Raw genomic sequence first — 24,889 nt, 5'->3', positions numbered from 1 at the left:
CACAAACTTTATCCCCATCAAATGTAACTGTGGAAATAGCATCTGATATCTTACCATCTAGCTCCTCTGCTGCCAGACCGAGAGATTCTTCCTCGTTGTAATTATCTTCGGCTAAGGTCAGCTCTAGATTAGGGATGTTCTCCAATGTAATGCAGCCGCCTTCATCATCAGATTTAGCTCATCTGCAATCCTCTGTGCTTTGTCCATCTCCATATTCCAATTGTAAACAAACAGCATGCTGGTTCAGTAAGTAGCCATGAGGTTACTTCTAGCATTTTATTTATTTATTTTATCTTCTAGGGTTGGGCACGAAAATACGGTTCCTAATATGAGGCATCACTGCATGTCATGCGCATATCATCTCTAACGTCTTGCTCTGATAGCAACACATCCAGGTACAGTTAGCTAACATAAGTGGATGTATAAACCAGAGGGTGCACCACATAGGCGAGTGGACAGTGTTTGACAGCTTGCATGAGCCCAAGTAGCTTACTTTAAAAGCGATATCATGAGCTCCTGTCAAAATATAGCAGTGGGCCTAACTACACACAAGCAAAAGGCTATGAAACAACATCAACAGCAGCCTAATACCTTACACAATGTCCTTGCTAATGCGCTAACTGGCATTTATTTGAAATGTTATCAGCAAAGTTGTAAGGTGAAAACTTTATTTCACAGTGTGTTCTAAACAACATAATGGCATGATATTAATCTTTCATGTACATGAGGCCCATATAGCATCAGAATGAATATGAAGATCATGTTAAAAGTTAGCTGGCAAAACATAAATATGTAGGTTACATACTGATGTCACTGAGCTGTCAAAGGAAACCATCGCTAATTAAACTCAGCTGACTGGTGTTAGCGCATAGCCATAGTTGCTGTTAAAATGACTAGGCTAGCGCTGGGAATCTAAACACTTCAACACCGACATGTAGCCTGATATGTTCAAAACTTTTGCTTGTTATGGGTTAAGACATGACATTTCTTGAAGCATTTGGGAACACACTGAATTAACTGGAAAGTAGTCCCTGGAAAGGAGTCCCTGTTAGATTAGCTTGCTTGCAAATGCAGTTGTCCATGTTCTATGGCAAGCGGTTTTAACATACCTTATGGCAAACCGCCTACACTGGGTATACTTGAAAGCAGAGCTTACCATTGTGTGTGCATGCATGGCAAGCTGTTTTAACATTTAAATGTATTATTTGTAGGAGCAATGAGATATTGATAGTAAATTGAATATAACAGTTCAATTTCATGTTCAAATTTGTCTTATCAAAAAAAAAAAGCAATTCATGCTTTAGACCATTTTAATTTAAAACATTTTAAAAACAACGTTTTCCCATGCCTGGTCACTTGTTCCTTGTTCCAGTTTTTATTTTAAAATCCGGCAAAGCACCCTGTCATTTTTCAACATCCCTGCATCTTTAAAAAATAGATGGTAGTTATTCACTTTCAAGGTCTGAATTTCCTTTTTCTCCAACAAGAAGAGCATCATGAGGGATTTGTGCTCAGAGGCCTGTATCCTGTACAGAAACTCTATTTTCACGCTTGCTTTCATAATAAAGCACTCGTTGCCATATGGTTTTTGGAGCAGAGAAAAGAACAGCCATACCGTTTCTCATCTAACGCACTCTCTGTGGAGGAGCAAAAAAAAGGCATGTTCGATTTAACACGTTCGATTTGACACAGCCTCCGCCGCTAAGCCGTGAGACTTCAAATGCGCTTGCCTCTGCTCGGGCGAGTCCCGTGAGGAGATTTGACTGGAGAGATGTGCAAGGACCCCCAGCTCCATTAGCAGCTCCCAGCTCCTCCAACTAAAAGCTGCTGCCGCCGCCGCGAGGAAGTCAGGCCGAGGGAGATCCACTGTCGGTGTCGCCGCGTTTAAATACCCCTCACCCCCCACCTACGATGCCCCTGACATGGGCCATTAGTGTAGATTGATGCTAAAGCACAAAACCCTGCAGGGTGCTGAATTACTGTAGTGGCATGCAACATTCAGGGGCTGCCAGGTGGGCCATACGTCCAGGGGAGGTGTCTGTGCTTGGATTGGGGGCATGTTGTCCTCCACTAACGCCTGTCAGGCGTGAATGCAGCACCACCACAGTCCAGCCCTGGTGTGGAGGGAGGGAGAGGGAGGGAGGGGGGGGGGTGCATTTGGAGACTTTAATTGAGTTTCTATTCTGAATCGCCTCCACCCACTCACGCTGTCAGATTCATTTTTGCTCTCTCTGTCTCTTGCTTTTCTCTCTCTCTCTCTCTCTCTCTCTCTCTCTCTGTTTTCTCCCTCTCTTCTCTCCTCTCTTGCCTGTTTTTTTTTTTGTCCCTCCACCGCCCGCCCCAGTTGTCTTTCTTCCGCTTATCTCCGAGTGAAAACAGCATCCCTTTGCTGCTTATAAGCCGATAAGGAAGCCTTGGCTAAGGAGTTTATACTTGACTGTTCCACCACCCAAACACACAAATGCACAGAGCCACACACAGCCACGGAAAAATGAGTAGAGCGATAGGGAGAGAGAGAGAGAGAGAGAGAGAGGAAAAGAGGGAGAGAGAACTGTGGAGCAGGGAAAAGAGAGAAAGAAATGGAGGGAGGAGTGTAAATGGATGCCACACCTGTTGATAGAAGAATCAATTGGGTGGCCTGCCCAGCCTGTGTGTGTGTCAGGACTGCATAAATCAACAGTGGCCTCTATCGCGAGGGGGGTCAGGCGGGGCTGCTGCTCGTGCCAGCAGGGGTCAAGCACAATCTCTCCCATGCTGCCCATTGGCTCGGCGCTGCCTGTTTAACGAGGAGCCCGTTCAGATGAAATGGAAAGCGGCCATAAAAGAGTGCAGGGGACGCGTTAACGGCGAACACTACAGACACGCGGCTGCGGACGAGAGCGTGAGACCTCAAGGTTTTCTCGTCCTTTCAGAGGCGCGGCCGCCCGTCTGCTCGAGGTAATTGGCGATTGGCTCGGCCTTGCAAGAAAGGGAGTCGTTTACATGCCGACCGACTGGCTGCATGAAAGGTGAACTTGGAGAGAAGAGACGCGGGGCCACTCTGAAGCCTTTGTGTTCACCTTCTATCTCCCACAAGGGTGTGCATCCTTGGACCGCTTCTAATCACCGCTCCTCCTGTTCTCTCTCTTCTTTTGTGTCTGTTCTTCTCTCTGCTCCCTCAACTCCACCCTGCTCTCTTCTCTGCTCTTTTCATATCTGACACTGGCACTGTCTCTCTGTCTCTCTCGCCTTTCATCTCTATGGTTCTGCATCTTTTCCCCTCTGTGGCATGTCACACAATTGGACCTTCCTGTATGTGCTTTACATCTCTGCTCGTCTTCCCTTTCATGGCTTCCATCTCTCTTGTCCTTCCATCCCCCCCGACTCTTCTTCTCTTCCTTTCTCCACACCCTCGTCCTCTTTGGTCTCCCTCTCTCAGTTTTATGACCTAGGTTCGCCGGCAGAATCATCCGGAAGCAGTCCGGGGTGTATGATGACCGACAGCAGCTGTGTGAACATGGGCTATCCCTCCTGTGGTCTGCACGGACGTTGCCACGGCGAGTGGGGATCCTTCAGCTGCCAATGCTTGCCCGGCTACACCGGACACCAGTGTATGCAGGGTACGCCAAACGCACACACACACACACTCACACAGATATGCACACATACACTCTTACACATACGCACACACACAAACAGGGGATTCCGATACAATATGTTTGTTTACAAACAACATGAAACAACATGTTTGTTTACAAACACACTCTGAGGTGATCCAGAGTTATTAACACGACACCCCTCAGGCACTGATTGATCCATGCAAGGACCCATGAAGATGAATGCATGTGAGAGTGTGTCAGAGTGTCTAAGGAAGCAGAAATGATGAAAGGAAATTAAAAGCACTAAGGCTACGCTAGCCCAGGAGGGAGGAAACACACACCGATGCTTAAATGAAATGTATATGGAAATCAGAGGATCAATATGACTGGGGGGCAGAAACGCCTGAGAGTGAGTGAGGAGGAGGCTGCCGAGCGAAGGTGTGAGTGTCTTTGATTTGATGAGTGTGGGAGGGGATCGCCAGAGCCAGCCTCTCCTCTCCCTTCTCTTCTCTTCTCTTCTCTTCTCTTCTCTTCTCTTCTCTGTACTTCTCTCCTCTCCTCTCCCCTCCCCTCCCCTCCTCTCCTCCCCTCCCCTCCCTCCCCTCCCTCCCCTCCTCTCCTCTCCCCTCTCCTCTCCTCTCCTCTCCTCCTCTCCTCTCCTCTCCTCTCCTCCCCTCCTCTCCTCTCCTCTCCCCTCCTCTTCACCCTCCGTCACTTTGGCGGGGGTCTGGCGGGAATGGAGGCACGGAGACTGTTATCAGGAGAGGAGCTTAAGTGGCACTAATGGGACACTCTGAGAGAACAGAGGAAATTTAGTCACTCTCATTCAGCGTCTAGAGTGTCACTCCACCATTATCTGAGCCTCCATAATAATGGCTATTATTGCATTGGGTTTATACTGAAGAGGCTCCATGGACGTGGGAGGGGTGTGTGTGTGTGTGTGTGTGTGTGTTGGACCTTTGGGGGGGTGGGGGTGGCTGGAGGCCTCCGACAGACTCTCTCATGTCTTCAGATTACATCTCTATGTCTGTATCAATAGCCAAGGTTTCCAAATGGCCTCTTTTAAGAACAGTTTAAATATAAAAACATCTTTTCATAAATATGCATGTGCACATCAACTTCAGTCTTGAATTAACTTCCACATTAACCTCTGTGGACATGTGCCGAAGAGAGAGTTGCTGAAATAATGGACTCCGACTTCATTAATCAAACATCTTGATTGGGTGTCCACGCCGTACCAAATAGAGTAATAGAGTGCCAAAGCAGATCAGTGTGATCCTCATTAACGTGTGCTTGTCTTTGGGATGGACAGATGTTCCGGAGTATTCTTTTGACGGGCGGAGTCACATCCACTACCAGCTGGCTTCTCCGCTGGTGGCGCGGCGTACCCAAGTGCAGCTGATGGTGCGCACACGCAAGCACACCAGCGCCCTCCTCAGCCTGCAGTCCCGCGAGCAGAGCGAGTACCTCCGCCTTGAGGTGAGCTCTCAGACCATCGGTCTGTCTGTCTGTCTGTCTGTCTCTCTTTCCACTTGTTTGCGTCTGTCTTTACCTAGCTTAAGATTTGTCTGTCTATCTTGCTTTCTCTAGCTCTTGATTTGTCCATCTGTCTGTCTGTCTTTCTCTAGCTCTTGATTGGTCTGTCTGTCTCTCTGTCTGTGTATCTGTTTTTGTCTTCCTTTATCATATTGACATTCAATTGCAGACCTTTGCCACTTCCTCTCATGCCATTCCTCTGTCTCAGTTTCTAGGTCTATCTTTCTATTTATAGAGAGAGGATTATCTCTTTCCTCTGCTCTCCATATACCCCCACCCTCATCTCCCTTTTATCTAGCACTCCTTTATCTTTCATCCTCTCTCACTTTACTTTGTTTGTATGTTTTTTTTTATTTTGACATTCACTCTACCCACCCATCCCTCCGCTGACAACCAGTGCTCCAATGAGTGTGTGTGGGTGTGTGTGTGTTTGTGCGCATGTGTGTGTGTGTGTGTTTGCGTGTGTGTGTTTGTGTGTGTGTGTTTGTGTGTGTGTGTGTGTGTGTGTGTGTGTGTGTGTGTGTGTGTGTGTGTGTGTGTGTGTGTGTGTGTGAATATGTAAACAGCCTCAGCTGAGTGAATGAACCCACTGTAAAGATCCAGAGTGATGCCCATGTTGTCCTCTGTCTGAATGAGTAGGGTGTGTCGTAGGCTGTGTGTGTAGGCGACCCATCTGCCATTACGCACACACACAGCACCGCTTGCTCACGTCAGCACCGCCCGCTTATGTCCCGCCGCCACTGAATTAACAGCCATTTATCCCGATCCCTGATGCATGCTGGGACTGTGCTCACAGCCCTCTGGCAGGCAGACCCCCTTTCAGGGGAATTTTCATGAGCGTCTGTCGCACTCCGACAGGTTTGAATCACCAATATCAGTATGCATCGGCTCCACACCTCCTCCTCCTCATCTTCCTACATTTTTCTCTTCATCCTTCCATTCCCCCAACAATCACTCTCTTACCTGGCTGTGTGTGCTCTTCATCTCTCTGTCTCTCTCTAGAACATTCCGCTGCATTTTATTTTTCCTCACACATTACAGGGGCTACAGGTGTCTGTAGAAATTACTACTTTATGCAAACCTCTCCCACTGAATTTCCCTGTCAGTCTGTCTGTGTCTCTTCCTTCCTCTATGTCTGTTGGCTTGTTTCCCCCTACTCTCTCTCTCACTCCCACTCTCTCTCTCTCTCTCTCTCTCTCATTCTCTCTTCTGGCAGCCAGGAGATTTCATTACCACCTTGCAGGATGACTCATGGAGCGGGAGCTCGGTAGTGCTCGCCCCTGCCTCTTTCATTCTCTCCCTCATTTTGCCTGGCACTATCAACTCAACCTCAACCTGGTCCACTCTCTCCACTCTCCCTTTCTCTCTCTCTCTCTCTCTCTCTCTGTCTCTCAGACCTCTCCAATCAAGCCAAATCAAATCACAGGGCTAGTGTTAATTAGTATGCTAGATTTGGACAGCTATTGCGTACAACAGAGGCATAGAAGTGGATGGAGATGGAGTGTGTGTGAAAGGAGGTGTGTCGGGGGCTTGGGGGTGAGTGTGTGTTTGTGCGTGTGACACTAGTGGCCGTGGGCGGGTGTGTGTTTGCAAAAAAGCTCTCAGACTCCACGGGCGATGTGTGATTGAGCCCTTTTAGCCTCAGGTGAGGCAGGTCTTTAATGAGGGATCGCTCATTTACAAACAAATAATGTGCATGATGCTCTGACTGACAGCACACACACACACACACACACACACACACACACACACACACACACAAAAACAGTACTCACACAGACAACAAGACTGAAATGGCTCACTTTATGTCTCATACACAAACAGAAAACGATAGGCATGTACATGAAGAAACACACTCACATGAGCACACACACACACACACACACACACACACACACACACACACACACACATACACACACACAAACTGTCCCACATGCATTTCAGAGGCATAGACACAATACTTTTCCTTCATTCTCTGATGGCTGATTTCATTTGTTCTGTGTAACCCTGAATTAGCCTCATGATTGATGACAGTGGTGCACTGAGGATGGCCTGACGGGGGGAGAGAGAGCAGATCATGAACTCAGCCCTGTTATTTCCCATAGTGATTCCATATCATGGGTTTATATGCTGTACAATAGCCATGCCAAGCATCAAAACAGGCAAGGCTGAAACAATTAGAAAGCTCTGGCAACAGCAGATCCTGTATTCCGGGGTGAGAATATAGGCAGAATAGATAAAGAATTCAAATGAAATACAGAGAATTTATTATCTTCCAGATATTCTACTGACTGATTGGAAAGATGTATTGATTGGTTGATTTGATTGATTGACTGATTCCATTAAGCACACTGTAATGACTTGGCCCATCGTTGGCCTGTTCTGGACGTCCCCCTCTCTGATAGTGCCAGAGGCAGCAGTTGGCTGTCTGCTGCGGTCTGGGCTGGCGGAGTGGCCACAGGGAAGCACTCAGGGGCTTGGCAAGAGCTGGACACTGCGGTGGGAGTAGGCGGGGGGAGGGGGAGGGTTCTGCTTTATCCTTAATTGGGGGGAAAATCAGGTGCCCTCGGAGCCTTCTCCGTTAGCCTGGTAAAAGAGCCAACCTGCCGAGCTCTAAATATAATTAATAGTTCATTAGGAAGCCTTGAAGTGAGAACAGTCCCACACACACACACACACACACACACACACACACACACACACACACACACACGCGCACACACACACACACACACACTTTTGCTCCCTCTCCCTTTCCAGCTCACTCTGTCACTCACGCACACATATACAAAACTATACTCTCTCTCTCCCTCTCTTTCTTTCTTTCACTCTCTTTCTCACTCACTCTCTCTCTTGCACAGACACACACACACACACACACACACACACACCGCACACACACCACGCTGCGCACATGCAGCACACACACACACACACACACACACACCGCAGCGGCACACACACACACCAGCACACACACACACACACACACACATGCGCTGCATGCGGCACTGCACTGCGCGCACACACACATACACCGCGCCTTTACACACATACCTGCATGCGCCACACACACACACACACACGCTGCGCTGCGCGCGCACACACACGCGCCGCAGCACACACATACACCGCTGCATGCGCACATACACCGCACTTTCGCACACACACACACACACACCTTCGCACACCTGCGCACCTGCGCACACACACACACACACCTGCGCGGCGCATGCCGCGCTGCAGCGCACACACGCGCCGCGCTGCGCGCACACACACACCGCGCTGCGCCTGCACATGCACATGCCTGGACACTCAAATGTCCACACTCGCATCCCATGCGTGGGGTAACAGCCTGCGGGATCTCCTCCTCACTAAAAGCCATTCCGATCAGTTTCCGGCTTTGTTAACAGCGGGTAACAGGAGGTGAGGAATTAGCACAGTTAAAGAAATGCTTTGATAGTCTGCGCTTGTGTTGTGCTTTTATCTGATAGCCTTAGGTTACAGTAGTGCTGTACAGTGTCTTTCTTCCTTCCTTTCTTCCTTTCTTTCTTTCTTTCTTTCTCTTTCTTTCTTTCTTTCTTTCTTTCTTTCTATCTTTCTTTATTTCTTTCAGTCCTGCTTTCTTTCTTTCATCCTTGTTCTAGCATGGATGTTTAAGTGACCACAAGTGACCACATTAAGTGACCACAAGGGGCAAATGCGGGGAAGCAATGCGCAGTGGGATGCTTTTGGAGTATGTTTGAAGTTGAAATCAGGCATGCATCACTTCACAGCAGTAGCTGCTGTCAGCTGGCACATGCACATACTTATACACATACACTCTGCATAACCTCACACTCTGCTCCCTTTCTATCCTCCTCCTTCATACACACACACACACACACACACACACACACACACACACACACACACACACACACACACACAGAGAAATCTAAATGATCTGAATGATGATTGGTGTCACTGTGTATAAACAGTGTTGCTAAAGCCATAATAGGGAAGGCAAGGCAAGTTCATTTAAATAACACTTTGCATATGCATGGGATAAATCAGTGTGCTTTACATAAACAAAAGCAAAGACTAATAGCAAATAAAAGCATGAAAGGAAAGGGAAAATAGAATATAAAATAATGATACTTTGTTTATATACTGTTCATATCTCATCATTCCTATTTAATGAAATGATCCAAATTCAACGTGGAAAGCTTGAGGCACTGCTTACAGTAATTGGAGCTCTCAGTCACTGCATGTTCAGTTGCATCGCCAACACCACCCAGATCTAGTTTGAGCACAGGCAGATCATTTTTCTTTACTTGTGCTCAATTCCGCTTCATTTATTTGTTATTAAAACAATTAATTAAAGCAATTAATAGCAGCAGTTTCAGCACAAAACAGATATTTTATTCAAAAGCCATCCCCGCTACCATGTTGAACATAGATGATGTCTGATAAACATTCAGAAAGGGTTCTGGACTGGACTACTGTTTCCTGTCTATCCTTGTACTCTTGCATGCACACCGGACGCATGGTCATTAGAGGCCCAGCAGGGCTGAAATGAGAGTCAGTAAAGCCTCGCTGCTCTGACCCTGCCTGAGCCCATCCTCACCGCCCCACGCCAGCACCTAATGGAGAGCGGCAGGTGGAGAGGACTGTGGGTAATAGTGTGAGGCTTTGGGAGAGAGGAGATGGAGTAACTTGGCGTCAGCATGTTTTTGTTGTGTCTGTTGTTCACTTACAGCAAGGAGATTAGAGGGGTGGAGTGGGGGGTGGTGGAGGTTTGGGGGGATCGATGGAGCAGCACTGGAATCTGCTTTACTTGACTCTCCACACAGGCTGAGTGCTGGATGGCATTACTGCAACAAGGTCCACTGCACCAGAGACAGAGAGAGAGAGAGACAGAGAGGGAGAGAGAGAGAGAGAAACAGAGGGAGAGAGAATGAAAGAGAGAGAGAGGGGGATTGTTTGTGACGTTAGATGGGAGACGGAAGGAGAGAAAAATAAGAGCAGATGCCGTGGAGTTGCGAGTTGAGTGGGAAGACAATTTTTAGCCCCGGCTAGGAGGAAAAGGAAGATGCGCTGAGATGGACTAAGGCTTGCTACTGGAAGTGAAAAATGAAAGCCTTCAAGTTTTTTTTTTCCTCCTCGCGGTTTTAACAGAGTGAGTGAGTGAGTGACACAAAGAGGGGGAAAGAGAAGGAAGAGGCGGAGGAGAGTGGGCTGGAAGTGGTGTTTGGGAGCAGTCTATGAGACTTGCTGACAGCCACATCAGAGCCCAAGTGGAAAAGATTGGCTGAATAAATAGATAGCATATTGAATTCCCCAGGCTCTGGTGTTTCCAATTAAAGGGGCGGTGTGTTTAATTCTGTTAGTGTGTGTGTGGCACCAGCATATCAGATTCCCGGCCTAGTGTGATTACACCCCACACACACACACAAACACTCCTCCCCCCTGCTTGCTTCACTCACCTCTCCTATGTCTCCTCGGCCGCTCCATTTTTCTCCCTCCATTATTTTGCAATCAACTTTATCTCCCTGCGTTTCAGCATTATTCTCTCTCTCTTTCATTCACATTCTCTGGGTCTGACCATCTCTCTCTCTTCCTCCGTCATTCGGTCTGCTCCTCTCTGTCTCAGAGTGGAGTGGCAGATAAAGCTTGCCGCTCTCTTTAAGAAGCACTGCTGTATTCGGCTTCAAGAACCAAACACTCGTCACTGCAGTTTTCCGAACTCCTTCAAGTGTTTCATGTCCACCTTGAGAATGCGTCGGTGCACACGGGTGAATTTCTGTCGAGACTACCGTAGAGATTTGTTAGGCAAATTCTTTAACTTTTACCATACCCTTTTGTTTGCTACAGCACTGTCCATGCATAGCTTAGACCTCCTGTTTGCGTAAGCTGCTAATAGTGCGGTAGCTCTTTAACAAGGCCAGTGTGAAAACACAGATGATAAAAGCTGGCCTCCACACAATAGAGTGAATGTAGCGTTTGATAGCATGGAGCAACAAAGACCGCACACAAGGTCTTCTAATCTGCAGGCAGCATTTTAGAACTAGTCTCACAGGAAAATGTCTGCTTCACTGTCTGGATCACTCAGCTCTGCGGTGTTAAGAAAGCGTAGGTGTGCGAGGATGTATTCATGTAGGCACTCCGGCAGAGACCTGTTAAGACCTGTTTTTTTAATGATTCGCTAAATGAAGTTCAAATTGTAGGCATTTTATTGAATGTTAATTTAACTTGCTAGCTGTAGAGATTATTTTGGACGTTTTTACATTGCAGATCATTTAAAATGATGAGCGCAAACATCAGTGGTTCATCTTAGGCTCCCACATGCCACAGGATGGGTTCATGCACCAGACACATTACCACTACTCTTTATCTGACTTTGCACTCTGGCTGTCGTTTAAAGAAGCCCACATTGGGTAATAAAGGCAGCACAAAGTCTTCAACATTGCACTCTTTAGCAGTGGTCTCATAGGAAAAGGACTATGTGGATCTTAACATATTTCTAAAAATGACTTGAGTGACCGTTTCAGCATGTGCTTAGTCTGCACTGAAGTCTTTGTACTATGAAAAAATATACAATAGGTATTGAAGATATTGAAAAACACTGTTCATCTGGATATCTAACCATTTGAAATGAAAGTGCTGTGTATCATCTAGTCTCTCATTACTAAAATGAGCACTCTCTCTGTTAACCACTAAATCCTCTCCATCCCACATACCCTACAGTGTAAACATGCTTCCACAAAAAGAAAGGGTTATAAAACATTTATCTTTTGGTGAATTATTACTGAGACATGCCCTTTGGAAGTCCAAGGAATGTTCTCACAATGTTCACAGGGCTTTTGGAAGGCAGGCAGCCCCACATCATTTGCCTTATGCCATAACAGTGGGCATCAGGGTTTCTTTGGTTCTTTTTACGCCAAACTGACCTTGAGCAAAAAATAAATCTGTTTTCATTTCATTTGACCACAGAACTTGGTGCTGGTCAAATTCCCAGTGGTTAGCAAACTCTAGGCGCGTACATGTGCAGGAAAGGCTTTTTCTGGTCATACTTTTCTGCCTCTCTCTCCAACAGTGACTTACCCTCCTCCCCAATGTGTGTGGGGGCAAAATAAACTTGTGTTTGTCAAGGCAAGTTTCTCATAGTTCCAGTTGATTGGAACTTTTTAATGATCGCCTTAGCTGTAGATATGGGCATTGGGCGGTGGAGTGTATTGCCTATGATTAACTCTATAACAATACCTGCTACCTCCAAGTTTTTTGGAGCTATCTCCGACTGGTCCTTGGCTCTTGGGCTCTCTGACTATCCTTCTGACTCTCTGGTCAGAAATCTTTTTTGAAGTTTTGAAATTAACTGTAACCAGTTCCATTGATATGTTTAGCAACAATAAGGTTGTGGAGGTCTTTGGAGAGCTCTTTGCTTTCTTGTGTGACACCTTGGTAACAACAACCTTTTTATATGTACTAACCCAGCTTATTAATTTGCACAGACAGGAGGGATAATTACTCTCTAACTACTTATAGATTCCAGCTCATTCCTTGCCTTGTACAGTAGTACTGCTTTTTCTTAAAGTGTTCAATACTTTTTTTCCTGTGTCATTCCACTTTATTACACATAACTCTACTTAGGGACCGTTCGTTATTTATAAACGGGATCACCGGAGGGATTTTGAGTGCTTCGATCAAGAGTTGCATGACCCTCCCCTGCCTGCGCTATACTTTTCAACGACCCTCCAGCAGCATTTTCAAAACTGAAATGACCCTCCCCGGCCAATTGTCGAGGTCTTCCGCCCACGCTCTATACGCGCTATGAAAACACATCTACATATGCTACCGCCCTATAACCAACCTCTGCTTTCTGATCTTACACATCACACTTCACCAAGATGGTGGCCATTTCAGTAGATTTACTCACTAACATTGTTGTGGAAACACAATAAGCATGGAAACTAAATGTACACTTCCTGCAACTGCATTAGCCTACTTGAAAAGTTACTCCTCTAGTAAGTATTCACATGAAATAAAACAATAAAGCATTGAGACCATTGAACAAAGCACACTGGGTAATAACAAATTCAACACATGAACTTGTTGCTATGGACTCGTCTCTAGGCTTCCTCAGTCATTGTAAAGCTGCCGAAGCTGAACATTATCCAAAACTCATTTTTTTAGACGAGCGTCAATTTGGGAGCTTGCTACACTACTTCCTTCTCAAATGGCTGTAAAAGGCCGTTTGCACAATTTCAGAAATAATCACAGGGACCGAAGAATAACTAACATGCCAACTTTTTCCGGGTTTATCATTTTAACGTTTCCCCGCTGTCTTGCCGTTTTAATATTTTCCCGTAGAATATCCCATATTACTGTAATACTCTCATAACATTAGTCCTGCATTCTGGCCTGTCTCTGTGTTGTCCTGTTGTTACCCTAGCCCTTCCAATGAAACAGATGTATTCAAATCATCGTTTTGCTTGCTTGAATCTGAAACTCAGAGTGATGTTAACCTAGGCCTATTTAAGTTAACAACGTGGTTGTCGTGAGAGCACGATTCATTAGCGCTTGCAGTGTTCGGCCGTAGGCTATGCCTACGTGCGCACCTGCCAGGCTACTCAGCTAGACAAAGAATTCCCTCTGTATATTCACTCCAAGTTGGCCTACCATAACTTACCAACTACAGTGTAGACCATAAACTGGCTATTTATATGACCAAATGTATTTGTTCAACTTTATGAAGCAGAATTACGCACTGCTATTTGGAACGTAACACATTTTTTTGTTGGCAGGAGAGAGAATGACAGCGATTAACAAATTGCACTTGTTGCTGGTTACCAATAAATACTATATATTTTTTTTTGCAAACAACAAAAACAGAAAGGATGGAGACAGCAAAGCTAGAGATGGGCAGGAACGAGGTCAATTGGTAGAAATGCTTGTCAAAACGTTAGGAGCTGGATGTGTGGATGAATGAAGCACAAGTGTGCTTTATGTTAAGCATGCACACTGTTTAAAGTTAGGCTACACGGTAAACTACAAGTAAACCAAAGTTAAATGTAACTTTTTTTAGGGCTGGATAAAGTTGACCAAATGGATATAGGCTGTTAGGCGTGAATAAAAGTAGGCTACTTTGTTGCTCCAACCCTTCAAAGTTAATGGAGGCGAATGTTGACATTTTGCGTGAAAACCGGAAATCTCCCTTATTTTCATTGTTCAATGTTGACAGAGCTATGGAACGAAAGAGAACGTTATATGGCGACAGAAATCAACAATCAAACAAGCCACTTTTACTTTTTGCTGTTTTCATTAATACAAACGATGGGTGACCCTGCCTCCTAGACAAAAAAAAGTTAGGTGACCCTCCCCTCAACAAAGAATAAAAAGACATGACCCTCCCCTATTTTCCTCCGGTGGCCCCGTTTATAAATAACGAACGGTCCCTTATGGACTTTAATGTTTGTATTGTTTAGTGTGGATTATATGAGTTAATACTTATGTCTAGTGAAAATTTCATAATGTCAATAGCCTCACTGGAAGTATACTTACTGACAGAAATGTTGACGCGTTCCGTTCAATACTTATTTCCCCCGCTGTATGTAAAATTTATGTGCTAGAATGTGTAAGGGTATTTTTTCAAAGTACGGGTAAATGTGCTTCAATTAAAATCGTTTTTCTTTTAGAATAAGCTAATTCACTAAAGAGCAAGTTTCTTATAACCCTTTTTAGAATAGAATAGAATGCCTTTATTGTCATTGCATTTAAGTATAACAAAATTGGAGAGCTGCTCCAGTAAGGTGCATCATTGCAAACACATCTATACCCTGAAACTCATCTCATACATCATTTATTGCAAAAGTGCACACACACATCAAAACACCCATGCCCACACATGTACTCCTCACACGTTATTCATGGCAAACACTGTCCCATCATTCCTGCAAGCACATTTATAACCATAAACATACAAAGAAAACTCGCCCAATCTCACAGTGAATAGAGTAAGCAGCTGCTTGAATCACGGAAAGCGCGAATGGGACCCAATGTGGTAACACAGCCATTTTTTTCTAATGTGCTTCATAAACATACAATACTGCACTACAAAAACGCAAACATCTGAAGTATACTTCTCCCTTCACCCAAATAATGAAGGTGAAAGGAAGTTATTAAGCCTTAATGGTGCTTCCTATTGTCAAACCTGGCAACACAGCCTGCATGCCACGTGGCATTGTTTACAAAATTTAACCGCAGCGCACGTTTGCAGGCAGGCGACGTAGTTCCGCTAGCGTGAAGCACAAAATGGACCGGTTTTTAATAGTAATTTAAAAAAAAAAGGGACAGAAACGAGTTCAAAAACCAGACAGACAGACACACAGGGCCAGATGTACTAACGCTTTTGCGCCCATTTCAGGCGTATTTGTTTCGCAATGTGCGTGTAAAATCATTGCGAGGTATGTACAAACAGGCCGCAATGATGTAAAAGCGCAAACTGCCTGTCGCGGGAGCTGAAAGTGGCAGATTGCGATTGTCATGTCATGCATATGCATTCATGGGAGGATCCAGGGGAAAGTGGGAGTTTAGCGTAAAAAGATGGGAGGGGAAGAGTAAAGAGCGCCTAGTTATGTATTCCGCGGTATGTACAAAGACTGCTCCTGAAAGCGCACGTCTATTCTGCGCCTAAATACTTCCGCCTTGTAAAAGCAGGTGTTAATCCACATTGCAGTTCAATGCGTCAATAAGAGAACCTTTCAAAGACAACAGAATCGCTATTTAGAACACCAGTTTTTGTGGTGAAAGTATTTGTACTACCAAAAGCAACCTTAACTTTCGTTGGCCTTTCGCATGTCTTACTTTCACTTTCACGTCATTCACTTAAACTTTCCTACTTGCTAGATTTGACCAATCTCCCATAGCCTACGTGCACAAGTAGTTTGAGTAGAACTACTGATCTTCATTATCTCCCTGCTTGTTGACATCTTATCATGTATGGTATTATTTCATGATCGCTAAACTTTTAATTCTTTTTAACGTTGTCATCAGTTAACTTCATTCAACTGGCTTGTAGGCGCTACCATTCAGTTGTAGACGTTCGTAAATTGCATTTATGGGCGGAGAAGGGCAGAGAAAGGCGCAGTTTACACTAAGGATTGAACGATTGATAAATACGACGGAAACTTGGGTCTGACAGCGCTCGCAATCTGCGGTGTGTCCATGGCGCTGATAACGCTACGTTCGCAAATGTACGTACATCTGGCCCACAGTGTTGTAATAGTGGAGTGGATGAGGGAAATGAGTCTGAGGAAGCAGCAAACAAAAACGAAGCACGAAGACACTGGAGAGGGGACGAGCAGACAAACGGCAGGTGTAACGTTACCCAGTATTGGCTGTGTTATTTCTTTTTTTGTGGGATGTCCAATTTATATGTAGAAATGCACATTTGCAAAGGTGACGGCTCTCCTTTTGATTTTGCACTGCCAATGTGGCTCTTGTGAAAAAAATAGTGAGGATCACTGACATACAGCAAACATCTCTTCACTATCCTCACTAGCTGCCTGTCCCCTGAACACACCGTAAAAAAACGCGGCCTCTGTAGACAGGCCAGGCTCCGCAAATGGCAACAAAAACAAACTTGTGCAATCTGTACCACGAAACATTACAAACAGTGTTCCAGCCAATAACCGACGAGGTGCACGTTTAGGAGGGTTTCAGTTTTGCAAAAGACCTTAACTCGCCAGAGTGTGAAACTGAGAAAAATGACTTTAAAGTTTCTTTGTTGTCCAGCCAAATGTATTATAGGTAGGACACTGGAAATCTGGCTATTTCCTGTTTTAATGAAGATCTTTACATAAAAAAATATTGGGGTCAAACTTGACCTTTGACCCTTATTGAGACGTTACTGTACTCTGCCTTTGTATTATCTGCCAACAAATAAAGAGCCGTGCCAAGGCAAAAGGCAATAACTTCCATAATAATCAATATAGTTGCTGTAGGGAATAGGGGAAATCATTATACAAGTAGAGAGCGAAGAGGGCAGCCAACGATCTTCTGTGCTATGTTGATCACTCTCTGTATTGCTTTTACACATCCTTATCTGGGTTGCTGATAACTGTGGCGGGTATGGTATTCATATTGTGTTTGTAATGTTTTTAGGGCTTGTTTCTATATATATTCCTCTATGCATTCTATTTTCATCATTCTCTCTTTAATCTCATTCTTAGATCCTCCAGGGCAATCTAGTTGTCCTCTACAACCTGGGTGATGGTGACTTCAACCTCACACTGCCAGCCTATCACCTTGACAACGGTGAGTGGCACGAGGTGCATCTGGATCGCCACGACAATGAGCTGACCCTGCGGCTGGATGGGGGAGGCGGCCAGCGCGAGGTCACCGGGGCGCCGGGCCGAAGCCGGGAGATTGTGATTGACCCCACGGTCGTACTGCTGGGCAACACCTTCCCCTCTGCACCCAACAAGAGCTTTCAAGGTAGCAACAAACACATACATACACACACACACAAACACACACACTTCAAACACACAGCAGGGTTTGCTCAGGCAGTCCCACACCCCTCCATCTCCACCTCCTGTCTACGAGACAACACAACGAGCCATTGTCTTGGTCAGGATGAAATATTAATAGCCCAGATAAATTTGTAATCCCCTCAAATGCATCTTTAGTGTTAAACACAGTGCCTGACCCTCTCCTGCCAGCATGCTGCATGAAAGGAGAGTGGGCAGCATACATTAGAATGGCATGTGGTGATGGAGAGAGAGAAAGGAGGAGAGAGAGAGAGAGAGAGGGGACAGAGGGAGAAAGAGAGAGAGAGGAGGCAGAAGAGTGCTCCCCAGAGGAAGCCATGTAGCGCTGACTTCCACAGACTTGCCCCAGGCAGAGACACATCGTGAATATGTGTGTTTATTAAATGGACTTTAAAAGCACTTTTCCTCAAAAGCTGTGTGCATGTCGTAGGTGGTAGGGATGTGGTGAGTGTGTGATGTGTGTGTTTGTGTGTGTGTGTGTGTGTGTGTGTGTAAGAGAGAGAGTAAGAGGTGTGTGTAGGTGTTTGTGAATGAGTAAACATGGCTATGTTTGGCTTGTTCAGTGTTTGTGAATGACTAGAGGCATGGAACACTAGAGAAGGCTGTTTGCAGAGTGGAAATTGAAGGATGTGTAGGCAGCAGAGTGTGCGTGTGTGTGCGTGTGCGTGTGCGGGCATGTGTCCATGTGTGTGTGACCAAAAAATATGCTTTCTGTGAGCATGCATGTGTTTTGTTTATAGATGCATAGAAGCAGATCATTGTTAATTTGTGTGTGTGTGTGTGTGTGTGTGTGTGTGTGTGTGTGTGTGTGTGTGTGTGTGTGTGTGTGTGTGTGTGTGTGTTTCAGGCTGTATGCAGGACCTGCGTCTGAATGGTGCATTCGTGCGGCTGGATAGCCAGGCTAAGGAGGGTGTGTCAGTGGTCAGCTCCCAGGGCGTGTCTCAGGGCTGCTCCTCCGACTCCTGCAGGAAGAACCAGTGCAGGCGCCTTCACCTGTGTGGACTTGTGGAGGATCCCGCGGTGCAGGTACACACACACACACACACACACTGCATTACAGTACACACACAACCACATATACAGAACACATACACAGAAAGCGAGCATATACAGACCATTACACACACACATCTACAAGAATACTCACAGACACATGCAGGCACATACAGGCTTGCACCGCTGCGCCTACCTATGTGCATTCACACACACACACACACACACACACACACACATACACCTCTCACCTTCCCACTTACACCTCGCCTAGCACCCTTTGAAGACTTCCCACTTTCACTCAGGTGTTGTACACACACACAATGGATACCGAGAAAAAAGGCTGACTGTCCATAAATACGTCTCAGTTCCTTTGGGGTCCTCCTGAGGTCTCTGTGAAAATTCTGGCCGAGATGTGTGCCAGCAGCCTGTGGGCAGCCCTTGATCCACTAGCCCTTTGGCTTTGATGGCTTTGATTTGGATAGCTCTTGGGGGAGGCATGTCCCACCCACCTCAGTCAAGTTCAGCACACTGACAAACAGGCACCATGCCATGACTGGACCAACGCATTCCTCACTTCTCTCTGTCCTCTTTGCTCTGTGTGTTGTTGGTCTCTCTCTAGCCCCTTATCCTATCCCTTCTATCCCTACTGTGTGTGTGTGTGTAAGAGAGAGAGGGAGGTGTGTGTAGGTGTTTGTGAATGAGTAAACATGGCTATGTTTGGCTTGTTCAGTGTTTGTGAATGACTAGAGGCATGGAACACTAGAGAAGGCTGTTTGCAGAGTGGAAATTGAAGGATGTGTAGGCAGCAGAGTGTGCGTGTGTGTGCGTGTGCGTGTGCGGGCATGTGTCCATGTGTGTGTGACCAAAAAATATGCTTTCTGTGAGCATGCATGTGTTTTGTTTATAGATGCATAGAAGCAGATCATTGTTAATTTGTGTGTGTGTGTGTGTGTGTGTGTGTGTGTGTGTGTGTGTGTGTGTGTGTGTGTGTGTGCGTGCGTGTGTGTTCAGGCTGTATGCAGGACCTGCGTCTGAATGGTCGCTACGTGCCGCTGGATGGCCAGGCTAAGGAGGGTGTGTCAGTGGTCAGCTCCCAGGGCGTGTCTCAGGGCTGCTCCTCCGACTCCTGCAGGAAGAACCAGTGCAGAGCGCCCTTCACCTGTGTGGACTTGTGGAGGATCCACGAGTGCAGGTACACACACACACACACACACACACACACACACAGGTGCACACGTACAGTACACACACAACCACATATACAGACACATACACAGAAAACGGCATATACAGACACGTACACACACACATCTACAAGAATACTCACAGACACATGCAGGCTTGCACACGCACGCCTACCTATGTGCATTCACACACACACACACACACACACACACACACATACACCCTCTCACCTTCCCACTTACACCTCGCCTAGCACCCTTTGAAGACTTCCCACTTTCACTCAGGTGTTGTACACACACACAATGGATACCGAGAAAAAAGGCTGACTGTCCATAAGCACGTCTCAGTTCCTTTGGGGTCCTCCTGAGGTCTCTGTGAAATTCTGGCGAGATGTGACGGGCAGCCTGTGGGCAGCCCTTCGATCCACTAGCCCTTTGGCTTTGATGGCTTTGATTTGGATAGCTGCGGGGGAGGCATGTCTCGCCCACCTCAGTCCAAGTTCAGCACACTGACAAACAGGCACCATGCCATGACTGGACCAACGCATTCCTCACTTCTCTCTGTCCTCTTTGCTCTGTGTGTTGTTGGTCTCTCTCTAGCCCCTTATCCTATCCCTTCTATCCCTACTGTGTGTGTGTGTGTGAGAGAGAGAGAGAGAGAGAGAGGGGAGGTGTGTGAGGGTGTGAGAGAGAGAGAGCTTGTGTGTGTGTTCCTGTGTTTTGTGTGGATGAAATAAAAATGAAAGTAGATATGGGTGTAGATATGGGCTGAAGTGTAAGGCCGTGACGTTGGGATTCATTGAGAGAGGAACACGAGCGAATAATCGGCAGATTCCAAATGCTCAGGGCTCCCACCGGATGCTTGAGCCCACGCTATTGATTCGGAATCGTCCTTCAGCATGTCTCCATAGTCCCATGCCGAGAGCTTCAAAAAGATTTCTGAGATTGGGATGAAGCCCCACTAAGCTGCTGCTAAATGAGACTATGTCTCACCTTTAGAGAGGCTTATCATGAGCTAGCAGGGTTGTCAGCTTTAATTGCATTCTCAATACCAGTTACAGTGTTTTTATAAATTATTGAAAAACATGAGACTTCTGAAATGTGAGATCTGAGCCAACGGAAGGAATTAGCTGGGTGATATTGACTTTAGTGTCCTTCATAAGCTCGCAGTTCCTCTCTCGAAATGATCAAACATCTCCCAGTAGCTGAAGTAGGACATGAAGCCACTCTTTGTCACCATGCCTACCTCTTTCTCTCTTTCTTTCCTCTGTCTGTCTCTCTATTTCTCTCTTTCTTTCCTCTCTCTCTATCTCCCTCTTTCTCTCTTTTTCCACTCTCAGGTGTCCCTCAGGTCACATGATGAAGGGGAACACCACGGGCAAGTTCTGCATCTACACGTTGTGCGCCAGCCGGCCGTGCCACCGGGGCACATGCGTGGCGCAGTCGCCCTCCAAGTTCACGTGCGTGTGCCCCGAGGGCTACCGCGGGCGCCACTGCGAGGTGGCGCTGGCAATCTACCGTGACGACGTGGGCCTCAGCTTCAGCTCGCTCTTCGCCATCTGCATCTGCTTCATGGCGCTTCTAGGTAGCTACCTCCAATACTTCCTCCTCTACCTGTGGTGACCGCCCGCCGTGGACCCTCTCTGTCCATCCATCTGTCTGTCTGACCATCCATCTGCATGCCTGCACCACCACCACCACCACTGCCCTCCTACCTGTCTGCATGCTCTGCAGTCTGTTGCATCATACATCCACCCTCTCCCACCACTGGTCTCTCACATTCTGTCTAGTCTTAATCACCCCCCTTCATCTGAAATCGGTGTCTGTTTGTGGTGCATCTTCATCGTGATAATGGCCACACGCGGCTAAGCAGAGACTCTGATTGCTTCTGTCTGGTCATCTTCCTCATATTCCTCTACGCTGGCAACTTCAATGCTGCAGGGAGAGGCCAGCAGAGTGGCCGAGGCCAGATGAGGATTTGATGTCCACTTTAACATTCAGTTTGGAAGGGAACACAAAATCAATAGAGGAGCCAACATGGCCACTGCATCAAAGCGACAGAAGAGATTCATAATGCAAAAACAATGACAAAATTGGTTATGGTAATGGTCACTTCAGGGACTTAAATAGAAGCATGCATACCGGCTCATTGGGCATGCAGGAGTCATAGTGGCTTTGCTAGAAAGGAAGAGAGGGGCCAACTCACTCTAAATAATCATTCCCCCCCCCCACTCGTATGCTTAGCTCATTTAAAAGTCAACATGACCTTGATCATCCTCAGCCACTGTTGCGTTTTAAGTGTTAATTGCATGATTTGTAGGCACACAATGTGCTGTTTACCGAAACCGGGCAGAAATTGAGATCAATGCACAGGGGTTTCGGGTGGAATTTCAATCGGCCAAACGTCTTCCGCTTGGAAATTTAAGTAGCAGAGGTTGTGTTTTTCCTCTTTCCTCTCCTCTTTTCTAGTGTTTCTGTTCTGTTTTTTCTTTGCTTGTGTTTGTTTGGAGGGAATCCAAAGTGGTTTGAAGGGGAGCCAGGCAAGCAAAGGGCCAGAGCTTTCTTGACGTTCCGCCACACAAAAGGTGCTGGGCATCTGAAGTGGCCTCTTTTTATACGCTTAATGGGTTTAAGGCTGGATGTTGCTGCCGTGCCTCCACCTTCCCTCCCTTTCTCTCGTGTGTGTAGGAGAGGCTGGGTGTAGGGGACTAAACCATACATGCTCTCTCAGACCTGCCGCTCACAGCAGCGACCGTGTCACATAATAGAGGCTATGACTGCCCGAGGTCACCTGACCCTGCTGCTGAGTGTGGAAACACAGCGTCTCTCTCCAGTGGACGCTGATAAAAAGGCTGTAGACAGGAGGTGATACGCAGTACATTATGGCAGCAGAGGTTAATGAGATGCTCTTAGCTCCACGGGCCCCATTCAATGGCCATTAGAAGGTGCTGGAGTTCTAGGCAGGTGTCAGACAGGGCCCAACGGAAAGGCCTGAGGTCAGGGATGGATTACTGCACGGGCCTACTGGGCCCAGGCCCAGGGGCCCAAGGGGTCAGATTGCCCTGAAGCCCAAACCTTTGCATGGAATCATTGCCTCAATATCAACAAATCAGGATGTAGGCTATTAATCTGATTGAATTTAGTATTGGCCATCCCCAAAATGCACCAGAATACAGGAAATCACATCAAACAAATTACACATTTTCTGGGGGAGGACCCCCAACCCCCCCACATACAACAATAAGTGGGGGGCCCTTAATACATCTGGGCCCAGGGGCCCGAAATTTTTTAATCCGCCCATGCCTGAGGTCAGAGGTTAGATGAGACGAAAGAGTGGACTGAGCTGGATTTGGATTGAGCTCATTCAAGAATGATGCGTGGAATGATAAAAGGAGTTCTGAAAACAGCATAGAGATTTTGCCAGCCACTACAACATCCCACCTTGTTAGTAGACCAAGACCTTCAACTGTGCGTTTTTTTAGTACCCCAAGACCCTTAGCACCAAAGGTGCGCATGGCACCTTCACGGCCTCCCTCTTTCCACTCAGAAGGATCTCTTAAGCAGCAACAACCTCTTAGTTCATATTGTCAGCTGGCATATAGCAGCTGCAGTGGACAATTATTTGATGATGATGATGATGATGATGACTGTATTGTATGATATTCTCAGGGTCCCTGCAATATAAATGGTACTGACAGTAGTTTTGAGAACATGCCGGGACCCAGTAAGCCCATGACATTCTCTATTCCTGTATTGACAAGAAATAGAACACAAATGCATCGAGCTTATAGGGTAAACCAGTCCAATCTCCTACCCGTACCAATTCAACCTCAGATTTCCCCCATGGACCATTTTTCCCCCAACACTTACAGCAAAACTAGCACTCCTAAATATCAGATCTCTTTCAAACAAATCATTCTTAATTAATGATCTAATTTGCACACACAACCTTGATTTTTTACTTTTAAAGGAGAATTCCGGTGTGATTTTGACCTAAAGTGTTTTGAAACATGATACCGAGTGTGAACGTATGTCTCATAGCCCATCTCGGCTTGTCCCCTGCACTCCGAAATCTGGCGCTAGTTAGCCGATGCTACCAACAAGGCGGCTAATGCTGGTGCCTCGGGCATCGGTCTAGCCATGCAAATAAATCACTGTTTTACACCATTTACGAGGCTCAACGTATCTCCACACTTCATTGGTATACTTCCCAGGGCCCTGACATTTAAAACGAGACATTGAGAACTTTGAAAAAGCACTGGTAGTTTACTTACAAGATGATTTATACAGACAGTGTCTTCACAAAGTTTAGCGTTTGCAGCCATCTTGAATTTAGTCACGATAAGTCGAGTGACGAGCAGGAGCGAAACTACAGCTGATAAGTCACGTGAATACTCGCTTTAGTTGTGCCATTCTGTCTTCTCTTCCTTTTCTCTTATCCTTCGTAATGCCATCTGAAGCTGCAGTCAGTAGGCTATGTAGTATGTATGCACACATGGCCACTCCTTCTTCACGTGTAGCCTACAGCACGTCTTCAACAACATTAGGCTATGCAAGATTCACGTCACTGAGTAGTAAAACATTTATGCCATTTGTTGTAAGGTGCTCTTCGTTGTCATGTACATCGTCAATACATATGTTAAGCAGCAACTGGAATCCATGCATTTCCACGGGATTATTTTTGCAATCTGATCCCTTATCCTGTTCATTCGCGTGCTCGTCCACTCGACTTATCGTTGACTAAATTCAAGATGGCTGCAAACGCTAAACTTCGTGAAGACACTGTCTGTATAAATCGCCTTGTAAGTAAACTACCAGTGCTTTTTCAAAGTTCTCAATGTCTCGCTTTTAAATGTCAGGGCCCTGGGAAGTATACCAATGAAGTGTGGAGATACGTTGAGCCTCAGAAATGGTGTAAAACAGTGATTTATTTGCATGGCTAGACCGATGCCCGAGGCACCAGCATTAGCCGCCTTTGTTGGTAGCATCGCCTAACTAGCCAGATTTCGAGTGCAGGGGACAAGCCGAGATGGGCTATGAGACATAGGTTCACACTCGG

At 46.2% G+C, this 24,889-nt stretch overlaps 1 protein-coding gene across 1 annotated transcript in view; it reads left to right on the top strand.

The window, feature by feature from the left end:
- si:ch211-186j3.6 (neural-cadherin) overlaps positions 1-24,889 on the top strand; it is a 164,265-nt gene that overhangs the window by 125,459 nt on the left and 13,917 nt on the right. Inside the window, exons 27-31 of the mRNA XM_048263372.1 lie at positions 3,419-3,599; positions 4,891-5,057; positions 17,330-17,594; positions 19,658-19,838; positions 21,171-21,415. Of these exons, the coding sequence (XP_048119329.1) occupies positions 3,419-3,599; positions 4,891-5,057; positions 17,330-17,594; positions 19,658-19,838; positions 21,171-21,415 (1,039 nt within the window). The remainder of the gene's footprint in view (positions 1-3,418; positions 3,600-4,890; positions 5,058-17,329; positions 17,595-19,657; positions 19,839-21,170; positions 21,416-24,889) is intronic.

Source organism: Alosa alosa, chromosome 14 (genome assembly GCF_017589495.1).
Source record: "Alosa alosa isolate M-15738 ecotype Scorff River chromosome 14, AALO_Geno_1.1, whole genome shotgun sequence".
NCBI classification, from domain to species: domain Eukaryota; kingdom Metazoa; phylum Chordata; class Actinopteri; order Clupeiformes; family Clupeidae; genus Alosa; species Alosa alosa.
Note: the sequence above shows the minus strand (reverse complement) of the source record. Positions and strands in the feature narration are given on the sequence as shown.